This window comes from Panthera onca, chromosome A1 (genome assembly GCF_046562875.1).
Source record: "Panthera onca isolate mPanOnc1 chromosome A1, mPanOnc1 haplotype 2, whole genome shotgun sequence".
In the NCBI taxonomy this organism is placed as follows: Eukaryota; Metazoa; Chordata; class Mammalia; order Carnivora; family Felidae; genus Panthera; species Panthera onca.
This window is the reverse complement of record NC_138339.1, coordinates 69,616,358-69,643,195: the sequence shown is the minus strand read 5'-3', so window position 1 is coordinate 69,643,195 and position 26,838 is coordinate 69,616,358. Positions and strand designations below refer to the sequence as shown.

The 26,838-nt window shown below is 37.9% G+C and overlaps 1 protein-coding gene across 2 annotated transcripts in view; it reads left to right on the top strand.

The window, feature by feature from the left end:
- Positions 1-26,838, top strand: part of MAN2A1 (mannosidase alpha class 2A member 1) — a 166,193-nt gene that overhangs the window by 36,261 nt on the left and 103,094 nt on the right. For both annotated transcript variants that reach the window (XM_060635233.2, XM_060635234.3), the window contains exons 4-5: positions 3,995-4,166; positions 23,425-23,552. In XM_060635233.2, the coding sequence (XP_060491216.1) occupies positions 3,995-4,166; positions 23,425-23,552 (300 nt within the window). The remainder of the gene's footprint in view (positions 1-3,994; positions 4,167-23,424; positions 23,553-26,838) is intronic.

The following is a 26,838-nucleotide window of genomic DNA, read 5'->3' as shown; positions in this document are numbered from 1 at the left end:
TCTTTCTTTGCCTTGTGAAAGGGATGTGGTCAGAGGAAGAATAGGAAGATCCCTCAAGTCCAGGGCTCAGGGTGAGATACCCTTGCCCAGGTCCTAAATCAGTGCTGTGTATGCCCTTGAACCAAATAAAACTAAGTGTTCCTCCAGAGGATGAAATTGCCACAAAGTCTTCAGACTACAAAGCTAGATCAGGAGTCAAATTTCTAAAAATGGTGGTTTGTCAGCGAACGGTCACTAAGTGCTTAATTGTTCACGCACATTAAAAATAAGCAGTAGAGCTTCCAACATAACTAGGCTTTATATTATAGAAATTAAATTCTTTCAAGTTTTATTTCTTTATTTTGAGAGATAGAGCGCATGTGCACGCTCTTGTGCGTGCGCAAGTGGGTGGGGGAGGGGCAGAGAGAGAGGGGAGAGAGAATCCCAAACCTGACACAAGACTTGAACTCAGGAACGGGAGATCATGACCTGAGCCAAAGTCCAGAGTCGGCACTTAACCGACTGGAACCACCCATGCGTCCTTAGAACTTAACTTTTTTTATGATAACATAGAGCAAATTGAGAGTTATTCATCCTTTACAGAACTTCTAATTGTGTATTCTTTGTTGCAGATATCTCCTCACTTACTTAAAAGTAGTGATTAGTTGTTTTATGGGTTAGAGTGTTGTCAGAGTGGAAAACAGTAAATGGAAAGGTTTTCTGTGTGCTGTTCTAGCCCTGGTTCAATTTCTAAGTGTATTCAAGGGAGAGAAAAAGGCTGTGAATTGACCACTTAAGTAAATCAGTTTGCAACTCAGTGTCCTAAGATTATTAAATCCAGAGGTAGGAATCTAATTTTATGTCACAAAAATTCATCCCATACAACTTTTCATAAAATACTATCCTTCTGATTGGTCTCATGTTAATATACAGTTGTAGTTTTACAGTAATTTAGGGAAAGAAATAGCCAATTCAGTGTAAAAGGGAATACTTGATTACTCTATTGTATAAGAGCAATAAAAGCTAATTTACTGTTAGATTACTCAATATTGAAAGCTGCAAGAGGCTATCTTTTAGTTCATTCTTCATTAATTGTGCTATATTGTAGTGATATTAATGTCTATTATAGATGAGCTTTATGGAAGGCTTTTAAGTTGACATCTCTGAGCATGTACTTTGGCTCATGTAAATATCTTTGACATATATCCTGCATGATTGTTGAAGGGCAAATGAAGTGTCGAAGGCAAAATGGATTAATCAGTCACTGTGATTCCTTTATGACAACTCCAATGATAAACTATTCTTTGAAAGGGTCTTAGCTAATAATAAATTATAACTGATGAAAACAAGTAATTGTACTTAAAAAAAAAACTTGTTACTTATTCATCTTCATAAAGATGATTTCTTCTAAATTCATTTTCTATGTTAGGTTACTAGAGTTTTGTTGTTAATTTTGGAGTCATTCCATTGTTCGTAGTTCTTTTACTGAGTAAGTAGCCAAATGATTAGGGCTTAGTTTTGATCTCTTTGTTAAAAATGTAGGTAAAAGTTGTGAGTGTTGCCTTAAAGACGGTCGTTCTCATAGAGCCATTTCGATAATTTACGTGGTTCTTACTGCACATATAGAGTAATAATAGCATGGGGCAGAAATTGTTGTCACTTACGTGCATTTGATTTCAGTTCAGTCTTGCAATATGGAGGTACTTTATATATATTCAATTAGATATTATGACAGTGCTTAGTAAAATAAAAATTCTTCCCACATTGCATTCTTTATTTTTGGGGTGGTAGCAGCACTCATTTTTTTCTAGGACTATATGAGTTTACTAGGGCTGCCATACCAAAGTTCTGCAGACTGGGTGGCTTATTTCCTTACAGTTCTGGAAGCTGCAAGTCCAAAATCAAGGTGTTGGCAGTGCTGGTTTCTTCTGAAGGTCTCTCTCCTCTGTCTTTCCTCTGTGTGTGTCTGTGTCTATCTGCTTGTCCTTACAAGGGCATATTGGAGTAGGGTGCACCCTCATGACTTTACTATACCTTAATCACCTCTTTAAAGACCCTGTCTCCAGATATAGTCACATTCTGAGGTACTGAGGTTTAGGATTTCAACGTAGGCATGTTGAGGGGACACAATTCAGCCTACAACGGGCATAGAATGAATTCTTTGCAAACAATAATTTTGGGTAACCAGTATGTTTAAGACGTGGAACAATTTGTGTAAACATTCTAAATAAAGGTATCCTTTTCAAAACTTACATGTTAAAAATATCTTTTATTTCCTTTTTTACCTGCTTCAATTATAGAGATGGGGACGGGGCAATTAAAAACATGATGATGATGATGATGATGATGATGACGATAGCAACTAATCTTTATCAAGTGCTATATTATATCCTGGGCTCATGTCTGAGCACTTGATGTTTTTTTCTCTTGGCATGGTCAGCAGCAAGTTTGAACATTCCCATTTAGGGGTAGGTTGGATTTTCTTTGCTTGTCCCTGGGAATCCAGATGTGGATCTTGGCTTCATGCACTGGGACAGGAGTCCAGGTTTGTACCTTCCTCAAGCAAGATGGGATTCTTTGCAGACCATTGTTTCATGAGATATCTTTGAATTTTCTATAGGTGCAGGCTTTTTAGCATGGAAAAGTTGAATTATCCAGGTACCCTTCTTTGGTGACTTGAAAGTGCCCCAGATCAAGAAAGTCCTGTAAAGACAATTTTCCACTGCCTTCCTGTTTGGCTTCTAGTTTCATACTTGTCGCTTTGTACATGCTCAGTAAATAACTCTAGAATGAATAGATCGATAGATTTTAGTTAAAGCAGAAGGGAGAAATACAGTCAGAGTAGCAATGCCCTTTTCAGAAGCTCATGCTTGTATTGTCAAAATACTTGTATTGTCTTCTCTGCCCTAGCAGATTTTCATTTTTTTTTCAGTCAGTATACTGTACTTCAAATATTAACTTAATTATAGACAAAAGAAATAACCAGTTGACTCCTTATATTTTAGTCCTCCCACATGTTTGAGTTTTGGAAATAAATAGAGTGGTAGTTTAGCCTGGATGTATAGAACACCCCTATCTCTGTAAGATTTCATAGATAAGAGGTTGTTCTTGGAGGATCCACTTGGCTAGTAGATAGAGTTGGTAACTGTATGCCTCAGCCGCTTATCAGGTTGTTTTAATACTCTGCCAGATAGGGCTATGCTTAGACTTGTGGGTCTTGTTAAAAAGGTTTCTTTATAGTGAAATTGCAAATGTCTTTAGATAAAGTTTCCAGGGTGTTTGAGAAGGAGGAAAAGTCGTAGAATTAAGTCATTAACATCTACAATTTTCTTTTGAAAAAGACTTCATATACACTTGTGTTGTTTTATTAGTGTCAGTCTGTGCTTCCAGAAAATGGAGTAATTTGCAGCCTTTGGAAACTAATGCCTGTGCTTGGCAGAATTCTACTTCTCTGTATTCATAATAGTGCTGTTAATTACCTTATTGCTTTGCTGCTGGCTTTTAGATATAGTTTGTTCTTACGATTTTCTTAGTTTCACTTACTAAAATGGGGAGAGAATTTCAGATGTGGTATGAAAGGATACACTCTTAATTCCATATGATGAAAACAGTACTGCCAACTTGTTAACGCTGTTCAGATTTTTAAAATGAAGACAAATTCCTTACATTAGAGATAAATTATACATAATTGAATCAGGTACTATAATTATCATGCATAAATAAATGCTTTTTTTCCTCAGGTCATTTGTCTCATTTTTCTCATTTCTTTCTGACTTTGTACAGATTTCAGGGTATTTTTGTTATTGTAGCATTAGTGTCTTTTTGAGTGTCATGTGCATTCAAATGGAATTTCACTACTTGAAATTCACTACTTGAAATATTTGTGAAATTTGTAAATGTGTCTTCATATGAATGAAACATCTAAGGGCATCCAAAGGTCATGTAATGGAATGTGACTGAGTTGAAATCAGACATATGAATCAGACCTTTGTTGTATATTTGTGTTTTGATTTAGGTTGGTTGAAGACTTTTGATGACTACTTTAGAGAGATGACTCAGTATATTTTTAATAACATGGTCATCAAGCTGAAAGAAGACTCACGGAGGAAATTTATGTGGTCTGAGATTTCTTACCTTTCAAAGTGGTGGGATACTATAGATAAGCCGAAGAAGGATGCTGTTAAAAGGTTTGTTTTAAGATTTTTTTTTTTTTTTGCAATTTGGTAATATTAATTAATTATACAGTGAAACACGTGTTGAATTTTTAGAGGATGAAAATTCTTAGCCTTCTGTCTGAAACTTAAAATATTTCTCCAAATCTTTTTTTTCTTTGATTCTGCTTCATCTGTGGGAAAGTGACTTGAAACTGTTCTATTGAAAACCTAATGTTCCAACTCTGTCCCAGAAATTGAATTACTAGGTCAAAGGGGCTTAATATTTTAAATGCTTTTTGAAGCATATAATCAAAGTGACCCCTGGAAAGATTGTTTCCATGTACCAGTGTCTCTGCGTTTTGGTCACCAATATATTTTTTTTCTAAAACTTTGACCAATTTTGTGGTTGAAATATTTAAAAAATTTTTTAAGGTTTATTCATCTTTAAGAGAGAGTGAGAGAGAAGGTGAGCGGGGGAGTGTCAGAGAGAGAGGGAGACACAGAATCCGAAGCAGGCTCCAGGCTCTGAGCTGTCAGCACAGAGCCTCATGCGAGGCTCAAACTCATGAACTGTGAGATCGTGACCTGAGCCCAGTGAGCCACCCAGGTGCCCTGATGGTGGCTGAAATATTTTAATTTGAAAGTTTGATTACTGATAATGTTATGTACTTTCTCATATGTACAGGCAAAGTTTTTTGTGAATTGCTTGATGGTATAATTTTCTTCTTACTGATTTGTAAGTTTGTACACACATGCGTTAACCCTTATTTTTTCTCAAGTTATTTTCTTAAATCTTAGCATTTCATATACATGCTTTAAACATTTTATTGTAATCAAACATATCAATCTGTTTTCTTGATAGCTTTACTGTCATATTTTAAAAGGTTTTTCCCAATCTAGAGATCAGAGGAAGAGTCCTTTTTTTCCACCCAGTTTAACTTTTTATCATTCACTTTTTAAAATCCTGGAATTTATCTTTTTAATATGGTATGGTGGGAGGTTCTGATCCCCATGCCTCCCTCCTCTCTGCTCCTAAGAGTATAAAGATTATCTTAGCATGCATTGCTTTCTTTTATTTAGTATCACATGTACAGCGCTCACTGTTTTAGCGCCTGTTCTGATACTTCACAAATGATAACGGATAATCCTTGCAGCGGTCCTGTGAAGTAGGTACAATGACTGTCCTCATTTTACAGATAGAGACACTGGTCGTCCAGGGTCACCCAGCTGGGACGTGCCGTGCTGGTGTGCTATCTGGTGCAGCCTGTCCAGCCCCACAGGTTTCCCTCCCATGCTGTGCTCTGCCGCTTTCCTAAGATCTAAAATGTCCCGGTTTTTTCCTACTGATTTGATGTGCCATCTTTATTGTCTTTAAATATGCGCTGATTTCTGGGCTTCCTGACCTCTTTCATGGACTTTTCTGTTTGCAGTTGTGGTTTGATATGCTTCGTTGACAGTTAAAAATCTCCTCTTTCTTTACTGAAAAATTCTTCTAATGAGTGACCACTTCATTTTCCCAAAGAGTTTTAGAATTAATTATTAAAATCTTCCTACACTACTGAAGGAAAAAAAAAAAGGGTTTTGATGGAAATTGACATAAACATTTAAAGATAATTTGGAGGGAATTGGTTTTCTATCATTATCCATCAGACTTTTTTTGATAGGGTGCAGCACTCAAAAACTTTGTTAGTGACATGCACACACAAAACATGGGAACCTACTAAAGATGCTAATAGAGTTTTATGTATGTTAGATGAATAAGAAATACATAATGCTTCAATAAAAGACGTAAAGCTTGCTTGTGGACATGGGTGTCAGCAAGGGTACACGTTGTGAGTTGGTGCAAAGTGGTAGAAAGTGAGTTATCTGAAATCTGATCAAAAGTTGTTCAGCATATGTGCATGGGTATGAAGACAGTGGACTGAGGTAGCTGGTAGACCTTGGAGAGAGAGAGAGAGAGAGAGAGAGAGAGAGAGAGAGAGAGAGATACGTATTCCTATGTGAATGGGTTCAGCTAGGTGCAGTTTTATGCCTTCTTCACTTATTGTTTCTCAGGGACAAAATTTCACTTAAGCAATACAAAATTTGTTCCCTAATCAATCACTTTGGAACACATTTTTGTTTTTGAAACAAAAAATTTTTCACGTAAGGAACTATACCTATTTTTTGCCACTGTTCCCCTGTCAGCTTCCTTTTATTTTAGGTGTTTTATTTTTCAAATTCAGTACCTAAGGGTTCATGCCTGATCTTTTGTTGGCTTATTAGCTCATTTGTTCATTCATTCTACAACTCTTTCTGAACACCTACTGTGGGCCAGTTACTATAAGGTTTGGGTACTCTTGGGCTGAGTATTTCTTTCTTCTTGATTGTAAATTGTATCTTTCACCATTGACAAATAACTATCTTTTCTCCATTTAAGAACTAAAGTGCTATTACTACCAGTCACTTGTAGTTGTTTGGATTTACCTGATTTGTGCTGCCCTTTTTCCTTAAAAACAGGCAATTTAGAGTGGTAGTTCAAATGGCTGTTCACTGGAATGAGGCTACCTGGATTCAAATCCTGGCACTCCCATCTACTGTGTGAACTTTGGGCATATTACTTTTGTGAACCTCATTTTCTTCATTTGTCAAGTGGGGATAATATTGAGACCTCTTCTGGTTTTTTCAAGGATTGGATGAATAGAAATAAAATGCTTAGGACAATGCCTGGCATATTCTAAGTCCTTAATAAATATTGGAAGCTCTTGTTACTTTAACTTTTATTTGTCACTCTGAGTATTTCTCTTGGACACTGAATATAGTTTTTAGTTTTGAAGTCATCATGAGAGTCTTCATCTTATTTTTTGTAATGTTTATTTATTTATTTTGAGAGAGCGTGCATGTGTGTGCACAAGAGAGGGACAGAGAGAGAGGGAGAGAGAGAGAATCCCAAGCAGGCTCTGCACTGTCAGTGCGGAGCCTGACATGGGTCTCGATCTCATGAACTGTGAGATTGTGCCCTGAGCCGACATCGAGAGTCAGACGCTTAACCGACTGAGCCACCCAGGCGCCCCTAGTCTTCATCTTTTAATAAAAGCATCTAACTATAAAATTAATGTTTTATTAAAAGAACCTTTTTAATGTATTGCTTCAGTGAAGTTAACCTTCCCCGCCCCCCCCATCACTTTCCTGCTCAGATGTTTTTAGGATTTTAAAAGTTTTATCCATAAAATTCTAAATTTTCACCATGTATCTAGGTATGTGTATAACTTACTATTAACTTTTCCATATATCAATTCAGACATCTTCAGTTTATGTTTTCTGCTGTTATTACTTACTGTTTTTATTTCCTTTGTTTTAGGATTAAATTTTCTGGTTACTGACTCTTCTGCACGTGCATTTTTTATTTCTTTGTTATATTTCCTGTGTTTGGGAGATTTTTCTTAAGGTTTCTTTTCTCTCTCAGGTTCAGTTCTTTGTGGTATGGAAGGTGGTCTTTTCTGGCTTTGAATGCTTGGTTTTAACTGTTTTTGTTTGTTTTTTGCCCTTCTGCATTCTTTACATTGTACCCTGTAAGTCCAAGTATTTTCCTCCTTTTTATTCATCCTTGAGCAATAACAGATGTGTCCACACCTGGAATTTGTCCCAAAACAGAGAGTGTAGCAGGCTTCCAGTTCCTTCCTGTTCTGACTACTTTGTTTCCTTGTGGTGGGTGTTGGTTAAAATGGCTGGCCAGCATCCATTCCACCTGGTTTCCTTTTGGGAAATGGTCTGTCACACACGTAAGTCAGACTCTCCATCTTCCTGCCTCAGGTCAGACAGACCAGCTATGACCTGAGCTCAGCTGATCAGTATAATATTTCCTAGGGTCTGAATCTTTGGAGAGTGAAGCGAGGGTGACAGATGGAAGCAGGGGAAGCAGACACGGAGGGAAGGTTGCAGGCCATCCCTCATGGCACTGGTGCATTCCCAAGACTCTTCTCATCCGTGACATGGTCCCTGTGATCCCTGTAGCACGGCCCCTCATTTTCTTCCAGCCCTTCGTTAAGCCTGGACTTTTAGTCCTCGGTTTTGCGTGCTCAGGAGAGTCTCTCGATGCAGTTGCTCTCCAGAGCCGGCAGGTGTTGCTTGCAAACAAGAAAGCTAGCTGATGTATTTCCCCCTGCTCATATCCTTTGTTGGAGAGCTGGATTCTGAAAGGCTGCATGAGCATCAGGGGCCCAGCAGCTGGAAAATATGTCCTTGATGTGAGCAACACTAGCCAAGGGGAAGAGACGAGCTGGGACTGTGGGAAGATGGAGAAATTTATGAAGTGTCTGCTCTTTGCGCAGCCCAGGATTGGCTTTCTTCATGTAGCATTTTTTTTTTTTTTTTTTAATATGACCTGTAAGCCAAGTAAGAGCTTTGGCCTGTCTGAAGGTTCTGCTTCATAAGAGTGTAGGGAAGAGTCCAGCCAAGTCTGAAGGAAACTGGGCTTGCTGCCTGCTGCTTTTGGTAAGGTGAGGCCATGCTTGGTTCCTCCCAGTGTGGCTGTATTAGGGAGCCATCCTCTGTAGCAGTAAAGAGCTTGGGGTGGAGAGACTTTTGTAGGAAAAGCCCAAAGAGAGAAGCATGAAGACTGTGATTAGTGTTTGTCCCAGGATTCAGCTTTGCTTCAGTCCTTGGCCCTCCAACTTAGGGGCTGTTGCCCAGTTCTCTCTGAGTCTTTTCTCTTCATGATTCGGGACTCCTCGTTGGTTTCTCTTGCAGGGCAATTGCAAGTCTGTACTTGAATTCTTTCTTTCACACTTGAATTCTTTCTTTCACCTCCACAGTATGTCAGAAATGCCACCAGTTTTATGGCATGAGGGTAGTCCCCTTTACCTGATTCTATCTGGATGCAAGTTTCTATCCCTTTTTCTTTTCTCTTGGCCATTTTACTTAGGTTGAACTGTATGATATTGCCAAAATTGTACCATTTTTGATGTACGAAAATGTCAGTTTCACGTGATTCAACCTAATACTAAGAAGAGAGAATGGTAAGATGTTGGGAGTGGGAATGCACATTAGAATCTAATGTTCAGTCTTTTGTCTTAACCTTCCTTTGAGAGATGCTGTTTTGGCAATGGGAAATATTCTGGAATATAGGCCTGATCTTAATGATATCATTTTGCTTGAAGAATGTATTGCTTTATGGCAACAATAGGGCAAACGAGTTTTATTTCTGGTCAAGCTTTGGCACAGTTTTCTCCCTTCTTGTTATAATCATTCACTTTTACTCATTTATTACATTTATCTGTGGAAAGAGGGTAATAGCATTTTTTTTCCCTATTTACTTAAACATAACATTCTTAATTCTCCTTGCCTGAATGCATGTTTTTTTGGGAAAAGTTAATAAATACATAGGTGTGCTCTTATTATTTAAAATTCTGAGCTTGTCCCAACTGGCAGTAGTGACAGAATTTTTTTTTTTTTTACTGCTAGTATAAGGCTTATGCAATGGTTTATTTTTTCCTTTTTGAAGATGAGTCTATGGATTATATGTCTGTACCTAAATTTGCAAGCTAGCTGTTGCAGAACAGAACCTGTTAATTCCAGCAGAGTTCCATGTAAGCTTTTATTGTCCCTGAAGAATACCAATTGATTGTGGAAACTTAACAGAAACATAACTCAAATGATCCCATAATCTATTCTAGCAGTGACTTGTTTGATTCTTACCCCCTGTGGCAGCAGTATTCAGCTCCATGCTTTTAAAAATGAGAATCTAGTTAACTAAAGGAGATCCATGCAAACAACATCTAGCTTTTTTATTTTGTGTGTGTGATTCAGTGTAATTTAATCAATTATAGTCACGGTGCCTACTTGTAACACATAGCCAGTGCATTTAAAAGAAACTGCCTCCTGTTAAATAATCAGCACATTTTCTGTCTATGCTTGTTTTATTTTTGAAAATGACTAGTATGTTAACATTCTTTTTACTTTTTAGGCTTCGTATTTGAATATTTTTTGGCTAAATGCAGTTAAATACTGCATGATGTTTATAATACATCAAAATGTGAATCCTTATTCAGAGTCAAGCAGCTGAAACATTAGCCTTAGCATTTCCTTTGACTAGCACCCAGCATATTACATATTCATTTTTCCTCTCTGAGCTCTGAGACATTAACACAGTTTTTACAGTGTATGTGCTCCTGCTGTTGAGACTGGTGTTCAGTGAAGAAGCCCCATGAGTTGTAAGAACCTAGAATAGTTTGTGTGTTTACCAGAGTCTTGACCAGCTTCCCTGTGTGGACCTTTTGGTATGAAATAAGGCTTCAGATACATGCTGGGAGGAAGGGTACCATCGGTGCATTGTTATGGAAGTTACAGTTAATGAAGATATTTTATCTTCATCACCTTGCTGGGTTTCATTGCTTTGCCAGGAATGCAAAATCTTTAATCTCTCTACCCTTCTCTTACATCTTTTTTCCTAGGTCTATATTTAAGTGAACCTTCTACTCTCTTTTCTTAACCCTCTGTTTGCTTATTGAAATCAGAGAAATGTTTGAGATTACATTCTTAAATAATATAAATCCTAACTTATTGATGTACATTTTGGGTTTCAGTTTCTAGAAAAAGTTCTTATACAGGCTAACTTATTATACATTTTATACAGGTCAGATTTTATGGTGTTTGACCAAACGCTGCTGTAAAATTTGCAGAGCAATGAGAAGTTAACAGTGTGTCTTTGATGTTCAAGGTAAATTGCAGATTTGGATTGAGTTTAGAGCCTAAAGATACATAACATTTCATCAAAGGAATCAAAGCAGTTCACCGGTGTCTAAAATAACTTCAGTGCTAATAGTTGAAGCAGCAGCATATGTGTATTTGAAAAAGTATGTATTCCTTCCCCACTTCGTCCAATCCCTGTTCACTTCCAGTGAGGCCGCTTTGCTTTTCTTCCACCCCTCAGTCACTTCAGCTGGTGGCTTCTCTTTACATGGTGGATACTGGCAAAAGCCATGAGGGACTACCAGCATCGGATGTTTCCTCAATCCTCCTGGGAGGACTCTTCACAGCAGCGACCCTGATCGCTCTAGTCTCATTGAAATTCTTCCCATTTTTGTCTTCTGTGACCCGGAGCTCTTTCTCTCCTGTTCCTATTCCTGCTTTGCTGAGCATTCCTTTTTCATCTCCTCAGTTTCTTCCTCTGCTCATTTCCTAAATGTCCCTTTTCTCACCTGTGGGGTGGCATCCCTTGTTCTCCTCTTCACTTTGCAGGCTCATCCACACTATTGTTTTAATTACTGGGTGTTTGGGCTGCTTCCAGATCCAAAGCTCCAACCTCAACTTCTTTTTTTCCCTATTTAGTTATAATATTAACAGCTAATACTTCCTGAGTGCTTAATGTATACCAGGCATGGTGTAAGCATTTACATGTATTTACTGAGTTGGTCCTATAGCTTTCTTATGAATTAAGATGACTTAGGTTTCCTTATGAGGAAACTGAGGCAGAGGTGTTAAGGGATGCACCTAGGGTCCTCTAGCTAGTAAGTATGGCATGAGGACCAGAGCCAGACAGTCTTGACCTGGAGCTGGTGCCCTGACCTATTGTGTGCTCTACCTTCCCACTGGCCCTCAGGCTACATCCAGTCAATCCCCAAGCCTTGTGAGTTGTGCCTCGTTAGTATTTCTGTGCTCTGAATCCCAGCTCCAGCCCCATTACTCTTCGTTTCCTGCTATTCTGAAAACCTCCACCTGGTCTTCCCGTTTCTAGTTGTGCCTCTTGCAGGTGTTCTCCATTTCACCAGGAGTTAGGCTTGTAATAAATGATTTTGTCCATGTCGCTTCTTGGCTTTAAAATGCTTCAGTGATGCTTCAGTGTCAAAAGGTACAGATCTATGTCCTCTGTCTGGCACACACTGGCTTTTGCTCTGTGATTCCTCCCTGCTTGTCCACCCTTACCTCCCATCACTTAGCCCTTCTGAGCCACGTGGGTGTCTGCAGACTCTTGCTATTTCTTGCTTAGGAATTTGCCTGTCAGTTGAGCTTAGAGTTTGTTTGGGTTTTTTTTTTCCCCCTTTTGTGCACTGGTTAATCTCAGTATTACTCATTTTTCAAGACCCAGCTGAGACAATATTTTATTATCTTATTTCCAAAACCTTCCCTTATTGACTCCACTCTTCATTCAATAAATATTTACTGTGCTAGACTCCAGGGATATAGGTGATCAGTAAGACAGACCTGATCCCATCCTTCAAGGCAGAGCAGGGAAGACATATAATTAAATGCAGTATCACAATCAAGTGTTTTCCTTCTATGGATGCGTGAAGTGGGTCTTGGAAGACTTCCTGAAGCAGGTGGTGGTATTCAAGCTGAAACCTGAAAGGCGGTTAGAATTAGCCGGGTATGTAGGAGGTGGCAGAGGGTGGGGAAGGAATTCCAGGGTATGAGAAGAGAATTGTGATTATGGGCCAGGGATTAGTAAGAGCTTGGCATGTTCAAACACCTGGACGCAGTGTCTGAGGCTGCAGCAGTGTGGAGGAAAGTGTGTGTGCTTGGGCTGGGTAATGTACGGTCATCAGGGAGATGCTAATTATAACTACTCTAAGATTCTGTCCCCAACCTTTTAGAATGGCTAAAATCAAAAAGACTGCCAACACCAAGAGTTGACGAAGAAGGTGCAGCAGTTGGAACTGCCCTATTGCCAGTGGGAATGTAAAATGGTACAACTGCTCTCTGAAAGCCACTAGAGTTTTCCAGAGTTAAACATACATCATGTGGCCTAGGAGCCCCCTCCTAGGAATTTATCTAAGAGAAATGAAAACATGTTCACAAAACGACTTGTTCACACATTTTCATAGGGAAGTTTTCCTAGTAACTTCAAACTGGAAACATTTCAAATGCCCATCAACAAGATAATAGATGAAAAACTTGTGGCATATTTGTGCAATGGAATACTCCTCAACGATGAAAAATAATGAATTACTGAGATGCATAGTAATATGTAAATACGTTCTAAATAAAAACGTATTAATATGTAATACGTTCTAAAGAACGTATAAAGCAAAAAAAAAAAAAAAAAAAAGCCTGATGCAGAGGAGTAAATAGTGTATGATTTTATTTTATGAAGTGTAAGAGTAGCTCAGCTTATCTATTATGATGGAAATCATGAAGTAAGAAGAATGTCTTTCTCTTTGGGGGCACTTGAGGTAGGAAACGATTGGAAAGAGGCATGAAGGAACTCTCTGAGTTAATGGAAATAGTCCATATCTTGTTTTGGTGATTACAGGGATGTAAACAGTTGTCAAAGCTGATCAGACTAAACACATGTATATTGTGTGTTGTTGTCTCAATTAAAAGTCTTTTAGAAAATACATTGCAGCCCTAAAATAATGATAGGTCTATTTATTAATATGGAAAGATAGGTTGCTCATGGTATAGTATTAAGTAAAATAAGTTGGTTAAAATCTCTACCATGACCCCTTATGCATTTATAGCAAGATATTTAGATTTTTAAATTCTATTCCTTAACCTCTTATGTATTTCCTGATTCATTTTGAATGAACATTTATTTTATTTTGGAGAATGAGAACATGAAGTAATATTTACTATACAGTGAAATATTTAAAGGATAGCCTCTTTTCTTTTCATTTTTTTAAGTTTTTATTTAAATTCCAGCAGCTAACACACAGTGTAATATTAGTTTTATGTGTACAATTTAGTGATTCAACACTTACATACAACACCCAGTGCTCATCACAAGTGCTTAATTCCCATCAACTAATTAACGTAATCCCTCACCCATCTTCTCTCTGGTAACCATCAGTTTGTTCTCTACACCCAAGAATCTGTTTCTTGGTTTGTCTCTCTCTTTTTTCCTTCTATGAGCATTTGTTTTGTTTCTTAAATTCCACATATGAGTGAAATCATACACTATTTGTCTTTCTGTGACTAATTTCACTTAGAATGATACTCTCTAGCTCTATCCACGTTGTTGCAAATGGCAAGATTTCATTCTTTTTATACCACTTCTTCTTTATCCACTTACCAGTCTATGGACATTTGGGCTTTTCCCATAAATGGCTATTGTTGATAATGCTGCTATAAACATCGGGGTGCATGTATCCCTTCGGATTAGTATTTTTGTATCCTTTGGGTAAAAATACTTAGTCGTGTAATTGCTGGGTCATAGGGTAGTTCTATTTTTAATTTTTTCAGGAACTTCCATACTATTTTCCACAGTGGCTACACCAGTTTGCATACAGAACATCCTCTTATTAAAACTTTACAGAAATGATTAATTGAGCCATCTAATATGGGAAATATTCTTAAATAAAATTTTATGACCATCTTATGCTATGGCTGTGTTAGTTTTCAATGCTTAGGAGAAATCAGAGTATCACATTTATAGTTTAGAAAAATTTTTCATTAATGTTTTAATGTAAGTCCAAGTATATGCAGGGTACATAGTGAAGGGTAAGAGATAAACCACCCCTGTCTCCATGTCATCTAGTTCTTCCCACGGGACACAGCTGCTGTGAACAAACTTATTTTCTAGATATACAGGAAAATATATGTAATATATACATATGTACAAAGACATATGCATGTGTATTATGCAAATGGCAGCATGCTGTGCACATTGTACCGATTTTTTTAGGAGTTTTTTTTTAAATTGTGGTAAAATATTCATAACATAAAATTTACCACTTTAGTGATTTTATGTGTACCATTTGGTAGCATTAGGTCCATTCACATTGCTGTGCAGCCATAACTTTCCTCTGTCTCTAGAACTTTTTCATCATCTCAAACTGTAACTGCGTACCTGTTAAGAACTTGCCATTCACCTTCACCTCAGCCCCTGGCAATCACCATTCTATTTTCTGTTTCGAGAAGTTTGCCTACTTCAGGTACCTCATAAGTGGAATCATATAGTATGTGTCTCATTGTGTCTGGCTTTGCTTCACTCTGCATAAAGTCTTCAAGGTTCACCCATATTGAAATGTGTCAGAATTCCCTTCCTTTTTAAGGCTGAATCAGGATAATTCATTGCATGATTTACCACATTTTGTTTATCTATTCATCCATCAAAGGACATTTGGGTAGTTTCTTTCTGTTCTTTTCTTTTTTCTTTTTTTAAGTTTATCTTGTTTTGAGAGAGAGAGAGGGATAGAGTGAATCCCAAGCAGGCTCTGCACTAATAGCACAGAGCCCAGCGCGGGGCTGGAACTTAGGAACCATGAGATCATGACCTGAGCCACTAAGAGTCAGATGCTTAACTGACTGAGCCACCCAGGCACCCCTGGGTTATTTCTACCTTTTGGCTCTTGTGAATAATACTGCTATGAGCATAGGTATACAAATATCTGTTCAGGTCCCTGCTTTTAATTCTTTTGTGTATCTGTCCATCAGTGGAATTACTGGATCATGTAGTAATCCTATGTTTAAATAGGACATGCAGGACCCCCATGTTGTTTCCCACAGCAATTGCACCATTTTACATTGCTACCCATAATGTACAAGGTTTCCAGTTACTTTGCATCCTCATCAGAATCTATTTGCTGTGGGGTTTTTTTTTTATTTGTTTTGTTTCTATTTTTAATTTCCATACTAATGTGTATTATACCATGCTTTTTAAAAAAAAAATTATGAATATAATTTATTGTCAGATTGGCTTACAAACAACACCTGGTGCTCATCTCAACAAGTGCCCTCCTCAATGCCCAGCACCCATTTTCCCTTTCCCCCGCCCCGCATCCACCCTCAGTTTGTTCTCTGTATTTAGGAGTCTCTTGTGGTTTGCCTCCCTCCCTCTCTGTTTGTAACTATTTTCCCCTTCCTCTTTCCTGATGGTCTTCTGTTGAGTTTCTCAAGATCCACATATGAGTGAAAACATATGAAATCTGTCCTTCTCTGACTTATTTCACTTAGCATAATGATACCTTCCAGTTCCATCCACACTGGTGCAAATGGCATGATTTCATTCTTTCTCATTGCCAAGCAGTATTCCATTTTATGCATAAACCACGTCTTCTTTATCTATTCATCAGTTGATGGACATTTAGGCTCTTTCCATAATTTGGCTATTGTTGAAAGTGCTGCTGTAAACATTGAGGTACAAGTGCCCCTGTGCATCAGCACTCCTGTATCCCCCTTGGGTAAATTCCTAGCAATGCTATTGCTGGGTCATAGGGTAGATCTATTTTTAATTTTTTGAGGAACCTCCACACTGTTTTCCAGAGTAGCTGCATCAGTTTGTATTCCCACCAACAGTTCAAGAGGGTTCCCATTTCTCCACATCCTTGCCAGCATCTATAGTCCCCTGATTTGTTCATTTTAACTGCTCTGACTTGTATGAGGTGGTATCTCAGTTTGGCTTTGATTTATATTTCCCTAATGATGAGTGATGTCGAGCATCTTTTTATGTATCTGTTGGCCATCTGGATGTCTTCTTTGGAAAAATGTCTATTTATGTCTTCTGCCCATTTCTTCACTGGGTTATTTGTTTTTTGGGTGTTGAGTTTGGTAAGTTCCTTATAGATTTTGGATACTAGCCCTTTATCCGATATGTCATTTGCAAATATCTTTTCCCATTCCGTTGGTTGCCTTTCAGTTTTGTTGTTTGTTTCCTTTGCAGTGAAGAAACTTTTTATCTTGATGAGGCCCCAGTAGTTCACTTTTGCTTTTAATTCTCTTGCCTTTGGAGATGTGTCGAGTAAGAAATTGCTGTGGTTGAGGTCAAAGAGGTTGTTGCCTGCTTTCTTCTGTAGGATTTTGATGATTTCCTGTCTCACATTTAGGTCTTTCATCCATTTTGAGTTTATTTTTGTGTATGTACCATGCTTTTTAACCTTAATATCTTGGAGAACCTTCCAGGAGAGAAGAGCCCACCCTCCCCCCTCTTTTTTTATGTTTGTTTATTAAAAATTTTTCTTAATGTTTATTTCTGAGAGAGAGAGACAGAATATGACTGGGGGAGAAGCAGAGAGAGAGGGAGACACAGAATCCGAAGCAGGATCCAGGCTCTGAGCTGTCAGCACAGAGCCCATCGTGGAGCTTAAACTCATGAACTGCGAGATCATGACCTGAGATAAAGTCAGATGCTTAACTGACTGAGCCACCTAGGTGCTTCTGAAGAGCTCCTTTTTTAAAGATGGTATAAAAATCTATATTATCAGTGGACCTTAATTTATTTAACTCTTTGCAATGGATGCCCATGTAGTTTTATTTCTGGTCTTTTGTGAATGCATGGAAGGTATCTTCATATGTAGTGTACATAATGCTTTTGTTTATTTTTATACTTTAAAATACTTCTTGACTTTTTTAATGAATATGTACAGAAGTATATATGCATTTTAAAATTTGATAGTTATTGCCAGCAATATGTGACAATACCTGTGTCCATACATCCTTGATGTCATAGTGTGATGTCACACACAACATTTTGATGTTTCCAGTGTGATGAGTAAACGTGGCATCTCATTGAAGTTGTAATTTGCACTTCCTTCTGAGTGAGACTAAATTTCTTTTCAGTTTGGGGAGCCAAGAATTTCTGAAATAAATGCTGCACATTCTTTGTTCACTTGTCTTATGAGGTCATGGTACCCTTTTCTAAAAGGAACCCTGAGTAGTAAATATTGACCAAACTGGAGGAGACTCCTGCCTTCATGCAGCCTACAGTCTGTTGAGGGAGAAAGACAGTAAACAGACAGTGTGTAATTAGGTTTTGTGATAAATGCTATGAAAGAAATTTTAGGGTTTTCATGAAAGATAACAATTTAGGTGGGATGGGATATGGTGGCTACAACGGGCTCCCAGTGGATCTGTAAGAGCCAGTGAGGTAGATGGTTTCTGGGGGGAGGTGGTATTATTCCAGGAAGAAAGATTGCACGGACAGTGAACTAAAAGAAGGAGTATGGCTGGAATGAAGTGAGGAAGAAATGATGGGAGATAACTCATTTGCCATTTGTGCCTCGTGTACTAAATCTTTAAAGACAGGCATCAACAATATTGACAAGTATATGACGAATTTCCCCAATTATTCCTATATGAGGAATCTTAAAACAGATTTTACTTTTCTTATTAGGTACTTCCCATGAAAGGCATACGAATCAAGCAAATGATAAGCAAATGTTTTTAGGGTATTAATTGATTCATCGGGAGCCTCCATCTTTTTGAATTTTCCAGTTAACTAAATTTTTATTTAAGAATGAATCCCTGTACATCATCTTGTATTATTTCATATTTCCCCAGATGTATGATTACAAATTCAACTCGTTTTCTCATGTGAAATTAATTTGTGATTCTTTGAAGCTTGCTAAATGATGCATTTTTTACTACTAAGTTATCTGTAACAATTTCCCCATTAGGGAAAAAAGCTCTTTGAGTCTATCCTTCTGTGTGTGACCAAATTCCAAATGTGTGATATGTCTACATAGGGAAAAAGTGACACTCAGAGAAAATTATTTGCAGCTTCATGTGCTTGGCAAGTACATTCTTAAGTTAAATTCTACATCTTAGGCAAAGTGAGCCTAATTTTGATCAGTTATTTAGTTAAGCTTTTTATACCAAATTCCTAAGCATTGAAATGATAGAAACATAGAAATGTGTGATGCCGTTACCAGTAGTTACAAGTCAGCCATTTAAAAGAGTGAAACAGGAGTGTTTTGATTTTGAAAGTTAATTTTGAAAGTTAGTGCCTGGTTTCCTGTTTTCTAGATTTGCTGTGCATATATATTTTCTTTCCTTCCCTTTTCCTGTCTTTTCACTTTTGCTTCTAGATCTCATGTTTATTAGGAAGTATGAGGAAAAATTGTACACGTAAAAAACTTGCCAAAAGCCAGTTTCTTGGCAGAAACTAAGCAATAGATCCTATGGAGGGAGCATGTCTTTTTTGATTTTGTATTCTCCTAGTGCAGAGAAATAGCTCAGGTGATGCTTGTTGAATATGGAGTACATGGAAATTGGAAGCACCTGTATTTTTTCTAAGTAACTTTTTCTGTAGTTATAGGTATTTCCTGTTATGTGATTAAAAAAATTATTAAAGTCTCAAATGTACAGTTGCGGTCCATCTTAATTTTATTTGCATTATGTTGCTAACAGTGGCAGTTTTAAATATGGCACTTTTTTGTAGGCTAACATAGCTTTCCTGTTATTTTCCTGTTATTGCTTATATACATTGGGGGGGGGGGGGGCTGTGTGGCTCAGTCGGTTAAGCATCAACTCTTGGTTTTGGCTCAGGTCATGATCTCTTGGTTTGTGGGTTCTAGCCACACGATTTAAATTTTTATAAATAAAACTATGTCCCATTCTTTTCCACTTATTTAATCTGCTATTTTATTTTTTTTTTTTTTAATTTTTTTTTTTCAACGTTTTTTTATTTATTTTTGGGACAGAGAGAGACAGAGCATGAACGGAGGAGGGGCAGAGAGAGAGGGAGACACAGAATCGGAAACAGGCTCCAGGCTCCGAGCCATCAGCCCAGAGCCTGATGCGGGGCTCAAACTCACGGACCGCGAGATCGTGACCTGGCTGAAGTCGGACGGTTAACCGACTGCGCCACCCAGGCGCCCCTTAATCTGCTATTTTAATAGTATAAATATTTTATTTTTTTAATGTTTATTTATTTGGAGAGTGAGAGAGAGTGCGAGTATGAGCAGGAGAGAGGTGGAGAGAGAAAGAAGATCCCAAGCAGGCTGCACACTCAGCACAGAGCCTGACGCGGAGCTTGATCTCACAAACTGAATCATGAGATCATGACCTGCACCAAAGTCAAGAATGGGACGCTTAACTGACTGAGCCACAGTCGTCCCAATGGTATAAATACCGTAAAAATAGATTTCATAGCTTTATAGTCTGACCCACCAAAGTGTCTATTTTTGAGTAAGCCACAGTTACATGATAGCTTTTTAACTATAAAAATGGCTTTTATCAAGTAGAATGGCAGGTTTTACTTCATCACTGTTTTCTAGAATGTTTCAGATTCTTTTTATCTTTAACATTTCTTATTGCCTCTCTTTTTTTTCCCCCTTCTGTTTGGTCCTTGACTCTCCTTTTGATTGTTTCTCCTGACTTCCTATCCTTCTCTGTTTCCTCTTTGTTTTAATCCCCTCAAGCTTAATTTTTATATCGGCCTCTTTTCCTTAACTTTTCTTTCACAGTTAGCTCCTTTTAGATGTCTCACTGTCATATCAAACAGCCTTATCCAAATTTACGTTTATGATCACAAAGTGACCTCTCTTCTCAACTGCACTGTGTGTTTAACACTGCCCCACCATTAGACACCAGGAATTAACAGTCCCAAGCCATGTGGGCTGTAATCCTTTCTTCTATCACCCCTGATTTCTTAATTCCCACTGATTTTTCATGAAAACGCCTCCTGTCTCTCTCCTCTTCCATATTTCCTACCACTTTCTAGGTTGTACCACCTCATACCTCATATTATTCCGAGACTCCTTTCCACCTGGCCCTGTGCTGACCGGTTTATTTTGTGTATGTCTCCGAGCTTCATATAATGTAAAACTCTCTGTAAAAAGCTGAGCTGAGAATCTCGTGACACATCCCTCTTACATCTCACAACTATCAGAGTGCCTATTTATGTGCCAAACATGCTTCTCAGGGCTGGGCGTGGAAAAGTGAACAAAACAGCATATCCTGGTTCATGCTCTCTGGGAGCCTATGTTGTGTTCTGATGGTGGGTGGGGCTGAGGAGGGAGAGAGAGAAGACATGGAAATGAACAAGGTAATTCTGGTGTGTGATGGAGTGTGGTGGTATGGTGGGAGTATTTTTAGATTAGGTGCTCAGGCTGACTTCTTTGGGTAGGTTTTATTTGAACAGAGACATGAGGACCACTGGGACCAGTCAGGTTGGGAAAAATAGGAGAGAAGAAAATAAGTAGGTGAGAATATTCTGGAAAACATTTTAATGCATGGGAGGCTTTCCATGCCTTCCCAGAATGAAGTGACAAGACAGTCCTTAAGGTAACCGTTGTGTTCAGGGGTGCCTGGGAGGCTCAGTCGGTTAAGTGTCTGACTTGGCTCAGGTCATGATCTCATGGTTCGTGGGTTCAAGCCCCACATCAGGCTCTGTGCTGACCTCTCAGAGCTTGGAGCCTGCTTCGAATTCTGTGTCTCCTCCTCTCTCTGCCCCTCCCCTGCTCATGCTCTGTGTCTCTCTCTCAAAAATAAACATTAAAAAAAAAAAAGTAACCGTTGTGTTACCTTTCATACATGATTAATACATGATCATAGTAGCATCTGGGCATCATGGGGAGGGGAAAGAGATAGATTGTTTACAAAGAGACCTGAGAAACTACTTGCTGTATATAGTAGGTGTGATTCTTTGCTCAGTTTGCTGTTTCTTGGAGCCCATTCATGCCTATGGGACAGGAATTACGTAGCAAAATAAAACTGATATAGATGAAAAATTCCATCATTGGAGTGATTTTTTTTTTTTTTTTTCATTTTAACTTTTAGTTTTTTTAATCTGTAATTTCTCTTCTCTGTTCAGAAGCAGCAAAGACTTTGTTTGGCCAATTTATTTCTGAAATTTTCCAGAAGATCTGTTTACTGGAATACTGAGATAAGGAGTCACACTTCTATATTTGATGGCCAGAGATTAAATCCCAAATCTGTCCAGACATCTCAGGCTTCCAAGTACTGGCCATAAGATGTAAGAGTCTGGGTCTGGGCCAGAGCCTCCAGAGTGTGGCTAAATCGGGCAGTCGCCAGGAAGATAAGAAAGAGAACTGACTGGAAGTAGTTTGACAGTAAAAGCAGGTCCGAAGAGCCTTGGATTTAGTTGTATTCATAAAGAAATGCTTTTTTTTTTTTTTTTTTAATTTCCAGCTTCTGTACCATAAGTTCTTGATTTGGGCCTATGAGAATCCGAGGTTTGACTGGACATTTGGTTTTTTTTTAGACACTCTTAATGAGCTGTCACAGTCTCTGTGAATTGTTAGTTGGTGATTCCCATGGCAATACAGATTAACCTTTATGCAAGGAATTATTCATTCATTATAATTATTTTATGATTTTTAAAAAATACTTATTTTTGACAGAGAGCTTGAGTGGGGAGGTGCAGAGAGAGAGGGAGACAGAGGATCTGAAGCAGGCTCCTTACTGACAGCAGAGAGCCTGATGTGGGGCTTGAATTCATGAGCTGTGAGATCACCGCCTGAGCTGTAGTTGGACACTTAATCGACTGAGCCACCAAGGCGCCCCCATTCATTCCGTTTTAAAACGTGTGTCCATTATCCACTCTGTCACTGATTATACGATTACGCATATGTTTGAATAAATCAGATGTTGTGTTAATGCTTTGGATTCTGTTATAGGCTTTATAGGAAAATGTTAATCTTTTATGTCTGGTCTGCTTCAACTAAATTTGGCTTGGTACTTGACTGTTAGTGGTAGGTATCCAGTGATGTGTATGCTTATTAAAGCTGCTGCTTTTTTCTGAAATTTTACACTATTTTTCAAACCATCGTACTGTAGACTGACAAGTCTGTGACATTTAAGGTGTTTGCTTAAATTCTTGACTTGTGTACTTCTTCAGGTACTTCTTCAAATTTTTAGTCATGTTTCATTTTTTTCCTTGGAGGAAGCTATCATCTTGTAACAATTCAGTTGCTCTAGGGCTGGGAATCTAGTTACCTTGTATGGCATTATGGCAAAGGAGTACCCAATGGACGGATAATGGTAATGTTAGAGCTTTTCACTCAATAATGTAAAATAAACTATACAGATAACATTTTAGCTGAATTTGGAGCAAAGTGCTTAATAATGTTTTCTATATTTCCAGAAGCATGTGATATTTACTAGCTTTACCTTTATTATTATTACTTTTGTGTAGTTTGCATGATTAACTTACCAGTGTCAGAAAGACTAAAATAAATATTGATTTTTTTCAATATAGGTGTATTGAAACAAATGTAGTGCTTAAAATGACAGTCCTTCAATAAACCCTCATTCGGCATATACCACAAGTAAAGCGCTTTGCTAGGTGCTTTGCAAGATTCAGAAATAAGTCAGATGTGTTTCCGTCAGGATCTTTGAAGTTGTCTGGGAGATTATAACTTTATGAAAAGGAACTTCCAAAGTGACCTACAGTGGCTTTGCCTGGGGTGGAAGTGGTGGGGGGGGAGTGTCACCACAGACACTTTACTAAGAATGTTTTATCACCAGGGTCACAAATTTGAAATTTATTCCCTGGTTTAAAAAACTTTTTTTAATAACTAATATAAATACTGGTTACACTTAAGGGCTGTCCCTAATGTTTATGCTGTTTTAAATCTTTTATTTGAACTTTTCTTGTGTGTTATTGTAAACTCCTATATTACTTTCTCTCCAGTTTGCTACAAAACGGTCAGTTTGAAATTGTGACAGGTGGCTGGGTTATGCCTGATGAAGCTGCTCCACATTATTTTGCCTTAATTGACCAACTAATTGAAGGACATCAGTGGCTGGAAAAAAATCTAGGTATGTATTAATGTCTTTCTCCTTCATTTGGACAACTTTGGGCAGTTAATTTGGGGGAACATGAGATGAAGCTTTATTTTATTTTTTTTTAAATAACCAGTTTTCCCAGTATTTTTTATCCCTCATCAATTTATGATGTTTATTTGATCATAAGCTAAGTTACATAAATGTAATATGGTCACTTTTACAGTCATCTACTTTGTAATCTATTATTTTATGTATTATTCTTATTAATTTTAGAGTAGTTTTTTTTCTAATAATATCCCACTGGGGTTTTAGTTTTATATTAGTTATAACTATTAGTTAGAAGAGGCAAAAGTCTAATTTACTTGCCTAAGAAAAACAAAAGAAGAATGAAAAGAAGGTATTCGTTTTGTCACTGAGAATTACAGAGATATATATGGTAACTTCAGGTATGGTTGGATCCAGGGGACTCGAATTTTGTTGTCTAGGCACTGTCTCTTTTGGTTCTGTTTATTTTTTCATGGCTTTCATCTTCTCCTGGCTCTCTCCACATGGTGAGTAAGATGGCCATAGGCAACTAGGACTCTCATCTTCCTAGTTGAACCAGGAGAAGTTTTCCTTAACAGCTTAACTAATTGGCTCACTTTGGATTAAGTGCATAACCCTGAGCCAGTTTCTGTGGCTAGAGGTATAGGAGCTGAAATCACCAAGGCCTAGTCACCTCTTGGAAATGGTCATGGGGCGGAGGGGTTTGTTGAAGGCAGGGTAAGCCTCACCTGAACCATGTGAATGGGTCGTCCATGAAAGAAGAATCCTGTTACTACTGGAAGAGGATGCTGCACTGATAAAATCAGATGTTCACTATAACTTGTTATGTGTTAATAATTGGTAAATCTAGTTGGAAACTTTATCGGAGTTCTTCATATGATTCCTACACCTTTTCTCAAGTTTGAATTCTTCCAAAATAAAAATAAAGAATGAATGGGGGTGGCAGGGGTTTTAGCTGAATAGTGTGTTGTTTGGAAATACCACATTTGTTTCTCCATTTTTCAGTTGCTGGACATTTAGATTATTCCCCTTTTGGCTGCTGTGAATAATGCTGCTATACACACTTGTGTAAGTTTTTGTGAGGACATATGTTTTCATTTCTTTGGGATACATACCTAGGAACGGAAGTGCTGGGTCATTGGGCAGCATGCTGTGTTAAGCGTTTTGAGGAGCTGCCTAATTGTTTCCAAAATGACTGCACCCTTCTACGTTCTCACCAGCAGTGTAGGAGGGTTCTAATTTCTCCACATCTGCGGCAGCATTTGTTACTGTCTTTTTTATTTTAGCCATGCTAGTGAGTGTGAAATGGTACCTCATCATGGCTTTGATTTGCATTTCCCTAAAGACTATGATGTTAAGCATTTTTTCACGTGTGTATTGGCTGTTTGTATATCTTGTTTGGAAAATTGACTATTCAAATTATTTGCTATTTTTACAATTGGGTTCTTTGTCTTTTTATTGTTGACTTGTAAGTGTTCTTTATATATTCTTCATACAAGTTTCTTGTCAGACAATGATTTGCAAATATTTTTTTTCCATTCTGTGGGTTTTCAGTTTCATGAAGATGTCCTTTTTTTTTAAATTTTTTCTTAATATTTTTAAAATATTTATTTATTTTTAAAAGAGAGAGAGGGAAACAGAGTGTGAGTGTGTGTGGGGGGGCGATGCACAGAGAGAGAGGGAGACACAGAATCTGAAGCAGGCTCCAGGCTCTGAGCTGTCCGTACAGAGCCCAACACAAGGCGCGAACTCACGAACCGTGAGATCATGACCTGAGCTGAAGTCAGTTGCTTAACCGACTGAGCCACCCAGGTGCCCCATGAAGGTGTCCTTTGATGCACAAAAGTTTTGATTTTGATGAAGTCCAGTTTATTTTTTCTTTTGTCACTTGTGTTTTGATGTCATAACCAAGAAGTCATTATCTAACCCACGATCATGAACTCTGTAGTTTTTTTCTTAGAAATTTTATGGTTTTAGCTCTTAAATTTAGGTAATGAATACATTTGAGAATATGAAGTTTCTTCTGGTGGGCTTTGGCTGCATCTTGTAAATTCATGTTCTGTTTTGTTTTCTAAACAGTTTGGAACAACATGTTATTTTGGATACTTTATTTTTATATTCGGCCATGGAATGCTTTTTTAAATTGTTTAGGTTTTTGTTGTTAATTTCTGCTTTTATGAACTTTATTACACTAATATCATTAGAAACTTTTTTTTAAGTTTGAGTTTTTCAGATTGTCTTTTGCCCAAAATACCCATTTTTATAACTGTTCCCTGACTTGTCTTATGTTTTAATACTAAATGTACTTGAAATAATCCAGTTTTATTAATTATATTATTCATATTACTCAGGTTCTAATTTTTAAGTCTATTAGGTTTGCCAGAAATTGAGTGGTGTACTTATTCTTTTTAATGATGCTTTCCTGTTATTTTTCCTAACAGTTTTTACTTTTATATATTTTGACAATCTTTTTTTTTTTTTTTTTTTTTTTTTAAATTTTTTTTTTCAAAGTTTTTTATTTATTTTTGGGACAGAGAGAGACAGAGCATGAATGGGGGAGGGGCAGAGAGAGAGGGAGACACAGAATCGGAAACAGGCTCCAGGCTCTGAGCCATCAGCCCAGAGCCTGACGCGGGGCTCGAACTCACGGACCGCGAGATCGTGACCTGGCTGAAGTCGGACGCTTAACCAACTGCGCCACCCAGGCGCCCCTATATTTTGACAATCTTAATCTTACTTTAATAGCACAAAATCTTTTTCATGAAAGGAGGTGAGAGCTAGGCAGAGACCTATAAAGGATGCCAGTACTGTGCTAGGTTTTCCTTGGTACAGCACATATTTTTTTAGGAGGAGTTAAGGAGCAAATTGAGGTAAAAGTGTAGCATAAAACAAATCCAAACTTTTATAAAGAGGTCATGTTTGCCCTCTTGTGCAGGCTCGCACACATGTGTGTGTTATAAAGCCATAAGTTAGTACTGATACCTCATGTTTCAGTTCAGGATCACAAAGTACATCCTGCTCTCCCACATTTACATATTCTGTAGTTGCTTTTCTTAACAGTGTGAAACTTGGCTCCCTTGTCTCAATTTGCTCAATCTCAGAATGCATGAAAAGCAGCTCCAGAATTTGTTAAACCCATACCACCATAAAAAACCCAAAAATACTAAATAGGGTTCAGGATTTCTTTACAATTTTTAGAGGTAAATTACATATGTGAAATGCAAAAATATGTGGGCAGTTCTTTGAGTTTTGACAGATGCTCTTGGCCCTCTGA